This window comes from Babylonia areolata, chromosome 21 (genome assembly GCF_041734735.1).
Source record: "Babylonia areolata isolate BAREFJ2019XMU chromosome 21, ASM4173473v1, whole genome shotgun sequence".
NCBI classification, from domain to species: domain Eukaryota; kingdom Metazoa; phylum Mollusca; class Gastropoda; order Neogastropoda; family Buccinidae; genus Babylonia; species Babylonia areolata.
This window is the reverse complement of record NC_134896.1, coordinates 3,419,650-3,429,930: the sequence shown is the minus strand read 5'-3', so window position 1 is coordinate 3,429,930 and position 10,281 is coordinate 3,419,650. Positions and strand designations below refer to the sequence as shown.

Genomic DNA, 10,281 nt, shown 5'->3' with positions numbered 1-10,281 from the left:
CAGTTTGGTTTTCCAGTCAGACTTGGGAGAAAGGGCGAGAGTGGGATTCGAACCCACACCCCCACAGACACTGTACTGGCAGATAAAGCGTCTGATCCATTCTGCTGTCTTGCTTCCCAGACAAGAAGATATTCTGCAGATGACGATTACCCACCCTGATCTGTCAGGCAACAAGACATTCTGCAGACGACAAGAACACCAAGACTTACCTTTCCCTGTCATTTTTCGTGATTTTTTATTTGAAAATGACACTTTTGCTGTTCTGGTTTCTTCCTTTAAATTTTGAACAACCATTTGTGGCATTAATGACACATCAAACCATTCATTTACTTTATAAGAACAGTTTTTGGTTTCTTTCTGGGTTTTTTTTTTGTGTGTGTGTGTGTGTGTGTGTGTAACATTTGTGACTGTTGTGTGAATAATTTCCCATTTTTCTTCAAAATTTAGGGGATGTGGCTTATATAATGACACACTCAATAGCCAGATTTTTATGGTTCATTTAAAACATTCTACAATAAAAGATACACAGACGGCGAATGACTGAAATAAAATTCAAAATTTAACAAAAAAAAGCACAAGCCTACTTGCGTGAATTGACCATGACGGTGAAGATATCTTCCTGCCAGAAAGCCTGGTGGTCATAGTGCAGAGGGTCTCTGTGGATGACCATGTCTGTGTGCAGCTTGCTCAGCTCTCGACACACCTGGTCCACGTACTCTTCGTCCTCGCTGCTGAACGACAGGCACACGTCGATCGTCTTTTCCAGCTTGGCTACCGGCATGCTGGCCTGGGGAACAGTTTGCAAACAACACTCAGTTACCTGTGTGTGTGTGTGTGTGTGTGTGTGTGTGTGTGTGTGTGTGTACTGGTGGAAAGCCCTGTTTTGTTTTCGTTTTGTTATTTCATCATCATTAAATCAGCCACCACCAGTCTCACAAATGGAGACCCTGCTTCACAGAGACAGAACCCATCTATCAAGATGTGAAACAACAAATGCTCCTTGCAAAAAGCAAGAATGAAAATGGACTCCAACTTCTTCAATTTTGACAGGTAAATATGAACACCTAGGAGAGATAGTGTAACCTAAATAAATAAACAGACATAATAAAAATAAAAAAAATCAAACCCATGCATGCGACTGCACCTTCAATTTCACACTTAATACTACAACATAACAAAAACATCTAGAAAAAATTAATAAAAAAAAAGACTAAAACACCACCTCTGCCTCTTTGTTCTCCCATTTGGCTTTGAGGGCAGCAAAGATTTCAAGAAGCTCGAAAGAGAACTCGGAGGATGCGTGGGGATTTTTGGCGTAGATGACGATCTTCAGAGTGGTGAGGGGCAGGCCTGCTTTGATCCAGTGACAGGCTCCAAGCACTATGGCCCTCAGTGCGTACATCTCCGAGTGGCCCTGAGAACAACGCACAGCAAAGTTATCATGTCTGGAATCAAAATTATCATGTCTCTCAGTGCGTACATCCCTGAGTGGCCCTGAGAACAACGCACAGCAAAGTTATCATGTCTTGACATCAAAGTTATCATGTTTCTCAGTGCATACATCTCCGAGTGGCCCTGAGAACAACGCACAGCAAAGTTATCATGTCTTGACATCAAAATTATCATGTCTTGACATCAAAATTATCATGTCTCTCAGTGCGTACATCTCTGAGTGGCCCTGAGAACAACTTGACATCAAAGTTATCATGTCTTGACATCAAAATTATCATGTCTCTCAGAGCGTGCATCTCTGAGTGGCCCTGAGAACAATGCACATCAAAGTTATCATGTCTTGACATCAAAATTATCATGTCTTGACATCAAAATTATCATGTCTCTCAGAGCGTGCATCTCTGAGTGGCCCTGAGAACAACTTGACATCAAAGTTATCATGTCTTGACATCAAAATTATCATGTCTCTCAGTGCGTACATCTCCGAGTGGCCCTGAGAACAACGCACAGCAAGCTGTCAGGCGCACACACCACCTGTCTTGACATCAAAGTGGTCAGTAAATGTGACTGACAGGAACAAGATATTGAAGTGATAAAACACCCCACACAATCGTGAAACTAACACCACAGTATTCACCACTATTCATAAACACGAGACAGGTGTGTTTCCTGCAGCTGTACCTGGTTCAGATATCTCAGACAGGTGTCAGGTCAGTGCAGCTATACCTGGTTCAGATATCTGAGACAGGTGTCAGGCCAGTGTAGCTATACCTGGTTCAGATATCTGAGACAGGTGTCAGGTCAGTGTAGCTATACCTGGTTCAGATATCTGAGACAGGTGTCAGGTCAGTGTAGCTATACCTGGTTCAGATATCTGAGACAGGTGTCAGGTCAGTGTAGCTATACCTGGTTCAGACATCTGAGACAGGTGTCAGGCCAGTGTAGCTATACCTGGTTCAGATATCTGAGACAGGTGTCAGGTCAGTGTAGCTATACCTGGTTCAGATATCTCAGACAGGTGTCAGGTCAGTGTAGCTATACCTGGTTCAGATATCTCAGACAGGTGTCAGGTCAGTGTAGCTATACCTGGTTCAGATATCTCAGACAGGTGTCAGGTCAGTGTAGCTATACCTGGTTCAGATATCTCAGACAGGTGTCAGGCCAGTGTAGCTATACCTGGTTCAGATATATCTGAGACAGGTGTCAGGCCAGTGTAGCTATACATGGTTCTGATATCTGAGACAGGTGTCAGGTCAGTGTAGCTATACCTGGTTCAGATATCTGAGACAGGTGTCAGGTCAGTGTAGCTATACCTGGTTCAGATATCTGAGACAGGTGTCAGGTCAGTGTAGCTATACCTGGTTCAGATATCTGAGACAGGTGTCAGGTCAGTGTAGCTATACCTGGTTCAGATATCTGAGACAGGTGTCAGGTCAGTGTAGCTATACCTGGTTCAGATATCTGAGACAGGTGTCAGGTCAGTGTAGCTATACCTGGTTCAGATATCTGAGACAGGTGTCAGGTCAGTGTAGCTATACCTGGTTCAGATATCTGAGACAGGTGTCAGGTCAGTATAGCTATACCTGGTTCAGATATCTGAGACAGGTGTCAGGTCCTATAACTGGCTAAAATACCTGACACAGGTGTGAAGTCCTATACCTCAGACAGGTGATGTCCTATACCTCAGACAGGTGATGACAGGTGATGTCCTATACCTCAGACAGGTGATGTCCTATACCTCAGACAGGTGATGTCCTATACCTCAGACAGGTGATGTCCTATACCTCAGACAGGTGATGACAGGTGATGTCCTATACCTCAGACAGGTGAGGTCCTATACCTCAGACAGGTGATGTCCTATACCTCAGACAGGTGTAATGTCCTATACCTCAGACAGGTGATATCCTATACCTCAGACAGGTGATGTCCTATACCTCAGACAGGTGATGTCCTATACCTCAGACAGGTGATGTCCTATACCTCAGACAGGTGATGACAGGTGATGTCCTATACCTCAGACAGGTGATGTCCTATACCTCAGACAGGTGATGTCCTATACCTCAGACAGGTGATGACAGGTGATGTCCTATACCTCAGACAGGTGTAATGTCCTATACCTCAGACAGGTGATGACAGGTGATGTCCTATACCTCAGACAGGTGACGTCCTATACCTCAGACAGGTGATGTCCTATACCTCAGACAGGTGACGTCCTATACCTCAGACAGGTGATGACAGGTGACGTCCTATACCTCAGACAGGTGAGGTCCCTACACTGGTACCTGGTTGCCAGAGGCCAGCAGGGGGGTGATGACGGTGGTGTCCTGGTTGTGGAAGACAGGCATCATGGCACGGAACATACCGCTGATCTGCTCTGCCAGCTTCTCAAAGCGGTTCAGTCTGCAGCAACACAGGGACACACAACTTTCACTTTTGCTTTTGTTTCTTGGAATTAAAAAAAAAACAAACATTCTATATATTTGCATTGCATTGTACTGTAGTGCTCTCATTGTAAAATATATGGGTGCGTTGCACTACAGGGATGAGATCTCCCTGGAGAAAGCAGCTCGAATTTCACATAGAGAAATCTGGTATGACAAAAGAGTGACACAATATAATTTTCTACAGAATTTAAACAGGGATAACCCTTTTGTTGTCGTGGGTTCTTTTACGTGCGCTAAATGCATGCTGCAAAGGAGATCTTAATCAAAATGACTGGCATCTAGACCATCACTCAAGGTCTAGTGGAGGGGAAGAAAAATGCTGGCATAAGTGGGAATTTGGCATTTGTTCATTCATGAACAAAGCAAGTCAGTCTTTCTCTCACTCTCTTCTTCTACTGCATTCATGTGCATGAGCGGACTTTCACAGGTCTGACCATTTTTACCCTGCATGCAGGCAGCCATACTCAGTCCTTGGGTGCCCATGCTGCATATGTACTGATTTCCAGAACCCACCAAACACTGATATGGATCACAGGATTTTTAATGTGTGTAGTTGCTCTTCCATGTTGTTATACACATGAAGGGAGTTCGAGCACAAGCAGGTCTGCAAATGTGCTGACCTGGGAGATCAGAAAAATCTTTTCCCTTAACCCACCAAGTTCCATGACTGAGATTTGACCCCATAACCCTCAGACTGATACTTCAGTGCTTTAACCACTAAGCTTTTGTGTCCATCATCTCTCTCTGTGCCTCTCTCTCTCTCTCTCTCTGTCTTTCTCTCTCACTGTCTCTCTCTCTTTCTTTCTTACTTTTCTGTGAGCACACCACACAGTCCATCTTCATCACAGCTGACATGGCACCTCATGGATAGATGGACACGAACTGTCATTGATCAGAACACCAGGGTAGACAGCTATGACACCTCATGGATGGATGGACCAGAACTAAGCCACTGATCAGAACACCAGGGTAGACAGCTATGACACCTCATGGATGGATGGACCAGGACTGTCATTGATCAGAACACCAGGGTAGACAGCTATGACACCTCATGGATGGATGGACCAGGACTAAGCCACTGATCAGAACACCAGGGTAGACAGCTATGACACCTCATGGATGGATGGACCAGAACTGTCGTTGATGAGAACACCAGGGTAGACAGCTATGACACCTCATGGATGGATGGACCAGAACTGTCATTGATCAGAACACCAGGGTAGACAGCTATGACACCTCATGGATGGATGGACCAGAACTGTCGTTGATCAGAACACCAGGGTAGACAGCTATGACACCTCATGGATGGATGGACCAGGACTAAGCCACTGATCAGAACACCAGGGTAGACAGCTATGACACCTCATGGATGATGGACCAGGACTAAGCCACTGATCAGAACACCAGGGTAGACAGCTATGACACCTCATGGATGGATGGACCAGAACTAAGCCACTGATCAGAACACCAGGGTAGATGGGTGTCATGCAAGTAATGCCTCTGAAACAGTGCAGATGCTGGGGCAGCATAAAAAAACAAAGAATCTGTTATGATTGATGGTCTGGAAATCATCCTGATGGGATGCAGTAGCGTGCACTGATCAGGGTTTTGAAGCCACATTTCAGGTAGTGTGTCAATGGGTAAGGCACTGTACTCTGACATTTCCTCTCTCCACCCAAGTGTGAACCGAACTTCACCTGGAGAAGTTAACTTTCCATACGAACGGCGAAAGAGACGACGTTAACAGTGTTTCACCCTAATTACCATCATCAAAATATTGCAAGCGGAAGGCTCTTATACTGAAGACGTGAATGTTGACAAAGAATACCACAATTCTGACGACGGAAGCTAAAGGTTGGGTCATTCAGACACCCACTGGACATCCGAGAGGTCTGTGTAGAGGAGAAGAGAGGACTGGCCGTACAGAGTGAGTTAAAGGGCGGAAGGTGAGGATTGACTCCGAGCCCTCGACACAGTGGATATGAATTCACTGCCTTCCTGTGGCCAGCCCTCGACACAGTGGATATGAATTCAATGCCTTCCTATGGCCAGCCCTCGACACAGTGGATATGAATTCACTGCCTTCCTATGGCCAGCCCTAGACACAGTGGATATGAATTCACTGCCTTCCTATGGCCAGCCCTCGACACAGTGGATATGAATTCACTGCCTTCCTATGGCCAGCCCCCGACACAGTGGATATGAATTCACTGCCTTCCTATGGCCAGCCCTCGACACAGTGGATATGAATTCACTGCCTTCCTATGGCCAGTCCTAGACACAGTGGATATGAATTCACTGCCTTCCTATGGCCAGTCCTAGACACAGTGGATATGAATTCACTGCCTTCCTATGGCCAGTCCCTAGACACAGTGAATATGAATTCACTGCCTTCCTATGGCCAGCCCTCGACACAGTGGATATGAATTCACTGCCTTCCTATGGCCAGCCCTAGACACAGTGGATATGAATTCACTGCCTTCCTATGGCCAGCCCTAGACACAGTGGATATGAATTCACTGCCTTCCTATGCCCAACCCTCGACACAGTGGATATGAATTCACTGCCTTCCTATGGCCAGCCCTGAACAAAGTGGATATGAATTCACTGCCTTCCTATGGCCAGCCCTGAACACAGTGGATATGAATTCACTGCCTTCCTATGGCCAGCCCTGAACACAGTGGATATGAATTCACTGCCTTCCTATGGCCAGCCCTAGACACAGTGGATATGAATTCACTGCCTTCCTATGCCCAACCCTCGACACAGTGGATATGAATTCACTGCCTCGATCGCCATAAAAGGTGATGGGACCTTTGACCATTAATTGCTTAATATGACAGGTGCAAAAGCTGAACAATCAAAGCATTGGACTTTCAATCTGAAGGTCCCGAGTTTGAAACCTGGTCACAGCGCCTTGTGGGTAAAGGGAGGAGATGTTTCTATCTCCCAGGTCAACAGATGTTCAGACCTGCTCATGCCTGAACCTTCTACGTGTGTATATGCAAGTAGAAGATCAAATACGCACGTTAAAGATCCTGTAATCCATGTCAACTTTCTCTGGGTTATGGAAACAACATACATGGCAAGCACACGCCCCAAAAAACGGAGTATGGCTGCCTACATGGCGGGGTAAAAACAGTCCTGCACATAAAAACCCTCTTGTGTATCCTAGTGACGTTGGGAGTGGCAGTCCACGAATGAAGAAGAGTAAGTTTCAGTTTCAGTTTCAGTAGCTCAAGGAGGCGTCACTGCGTTCGGACAAATCCATATACGCTACACCACATCTGCCAAGCAGATGCCTGACCAGCAGCGTAACCCAACGCGCTTAGTCAGGCCTTGAGAAAAAAAAAAAGAAAAAAAAGGTGAATAAATAATAGATAAGCTTACATAAATAAATAAATAAATAATAATTATGATATAAAAAAAAGGTAGTAGTAATGATAATAATAATAAAATAATAATAATAAATAATAAATGAATAAATAGATAAATAAGACAACAATGATGATAAATAAGCAAATAAATGTAAAACATGAAGACACACATTCACACATACACCCACACATGCAGTAACAGATATGCACTAAACATGCAGTTTCACAGATATGAAAGCACAGTCAAATACATATAAACGTACATGAGCTCCAACACACACACACACACACACACACACACCACACACATTACCCTGCACCTCCTCTACCCCCCTCCTCCACACACTCATTTCTAGTCTATGTATCGCAGCTTCCACGGCACATGCACACAAACACACACACGCATACACACACACACACAAACACACACACGCACACAGAAGAGTAAGAACTGTTTGATATGTGGGAGTGGCAGTCCACGAATGAAGAAGAGTAAGAACTGTTTGATATGTATTTGTGAACGTGAGTGGAAAGCTGTCACCTCTCAAAGCAGACGAGCTGCCTGTAGGGAATATGGGGAGGCAGAGGATGAGACACCCAACAGTTGAAAGCTTTGCGCAGGTCCGACGCCTTGTTCTTGGCCAGTTCCACCACACTCAGGTCCAGGTTTCGTCGCAGTGCGCCAATGAGTGTGCCCGGCACAGGGGCGTAGTCACCTGTAATGGTGTCAAGGTCAGGCCAGGTGTCACAATATTCACCATGACAGGTGTCACAACCACCAACCCCTGTTCCAGAAAAAAGGTGTGGTTTTTTGGTTGTTTTTTGTTTATTTGGTGCCCCAGGAATGTGGAACATTTTGTTTTCTGTATTTCATTGACAAATGAATGATGATGGTGATGATGATAAATGATGATGAGGATGATGAGGATGAATGATGATGGGTGATGATGATGAATGATGATGATGAATGATGATGGGGGTGATGATAAATGATGATGATGGGTGATGATGACGATGATGATGATGATGGCGATGATGATGAATGATGATGATGGGTGATGATGATGATGATGGCGATGATGAATGAGGGTGACGATGATGAATGATAATGGGTGATGGGGATGATGATGAAGATGATGGGGGAGATGATGAAAATGATGGGGGTGATGATGATGATGATGGGGGTGATGATGATGATGATGATGATGATGTGTGTGTGTGGAATCCCCCCAAAGTCCACATCCCAATTCCAAGAATTGACTTGTTCAAATCCAGTCTGGTTTACTCAGGCACCACACTATGGAACTCACTCCCAGAAACAATTAAACAACACCATTGCCCAACCACCTTCAAAAAACATTGCCTTTCCCACCTTATGCCATAACGTGTAATGTAAATCGTTCATTTTATTGATACTGTTTGTCAAATGTGTATGGTTGACTGAGAACCTTCCTCACCCTCTATCCCCCATTCTGGTGTGTAGTGCGGTGTGTGTTGTGTGTGTTTGTTTCTTTCATTTTGTTCATTTTCTGTCCTATGCATTTTACTAACACCATGCTTGTGCCTGTATGCCATGTTTGTTTGTGTGTGTGTGTGTGTGTGTGTGTGTGTGTGTGTGTGGCTGTTGTTTTGTTTTGATTCATGCATATTTTTTCCTCTGTTATGTATCTCTGTTAACACCATGCTTTCATTTTTATCAAATATTGTGTAGTGTAGACCCTATTCAGGGTGGGGACTGCATGTAAAAAAAGCACACCAGTGCTTATCTATAATCCTTGAAATAAAGAATTTGTCTTGTCTTGTCTTGTCTCTCTCTTTCTGTCTCTTTCATGTAAACACACACACACAACACACTTTTACACACTTAAACACTCTCTCTCTCTCTCTATGATGTGGTGGTGGTGGTGTGTCCATCGAGATCGATGATGACCATCGTTGTCATCCAGCTGGGGTACACACACATGTACACACACATACACACACACACACACACACACACAAACCACACTTTCACACACTTACACACTCACTCACTCACTCTCTCTCTCCCCCCCCCCCCCACACACACACACAGACACAGAGAATAATCACCAGGAAAAGCAGAGACGAAGATGAAGTCGACTTTTTCCTGCTGCGTCAGCTGTGTGATGTCACCAAACAGCAGCTGCACCTCTGACTGTCCCAGCTGGGTGTGGAGACGGATCTTGTCCTTCAGCACCAGTCCCATCCTTCTGTGTCAGCCACTGCTCGCTTCACACTGGTGGACAGTCGTCATCATCATCATCGTTATCATCATCGTCATCATCATCATCGTCATCATCATCATCATCATCATCATCGTTATCATCATCATCGTCATCATCATCATCATCGACGGGCGCAATAGCCGAATGGTTAAAACATTGGACTTTCAATCTGAGTGTCCCGGGTTCGAATCACGGTCACGGCGCCTGGTGGGTAAAGGGTGGAGATTTTTACGATCTCCCAGGTCAACATAAGTGCAGACCTGCCAGCGCCTGAACCCCCTTCATGTGTGTATGCAAGCAGAAGATCAAATACGCATGTTAAAGATCCTGTAATCCATGTCAGCGTTCGGTGGGTTATGGAAACAAGCACATACCCAGCATGCACACCCCCGAAAACGGAGTATGGCTGCCTACATGGCGGGGTAAAAAACGGTCATACATGTAAAAGCCCACTCGTGTGCATGCGAGTGAACGCAGAAGAAGAAGATCATCATCATCATCATCATCATCATCATCGTCACTGTTATCATCATCACCAGTCCCATCCTTCTGTGTCAGCCACTGCTCACTTCACACTGGTGGACAGTCGTCATCATCATCGTTATCATCATCGTCATCATCATCATCATCGTCACTGTTATCATCATCACCAGTCCCATCCTTCTGTGTCAGCCACTGGTGGAACAGTCATCATCATCATCATTGTCATCATCATCATCATCATCATCATTGTCATCATCATCATCGTCATCCTCCTCATCA

At 45.0% G+C, this 10,281-nt stretch overlaps 1 protein-coding gene across 3 annotated transcripts in view; it reads right to left on the bottom strand.

Moving 5' to 3' along the window:
• LOC143295997 (uncharacterized) overlaps window positions 1–10,281 on the bottom strand; it is a 38,993-nt gene that overhangs the window by 22,613 nt on the left and 6,099 nt on the right. For all 3 annotated transcript variants that reach the window (XM_076607732.1, XM_076607731.1, XM_076607733.1), the window contains 5 exons: window positions 9,365–9,530; window positions 7,815–7,989; window positions 3,735–3,852; window positions 1,223–1,414; window positions 585–787 (listed from right to left, as the gene is read on the bottom strand). In XM_076607732.1, the coding sequence (XP_076463847.1) occupies window positions 585–787; window positions 1,223–1,414; window positions 3,735–3,852; window positions 7,815–7,989; window positions 9,365–9,500 (824 nt within the window). In that variant the 5' untranslated portion in view covers window positions 9,501–9,530. The remainder of the gene's footprint in view (window positions 1–584; window positions 788–1,222; window positions 1,415–3,734; window positions 3,853–7,814; window positions 7,990–9,364; window positions 9,531–10,281) is intronic.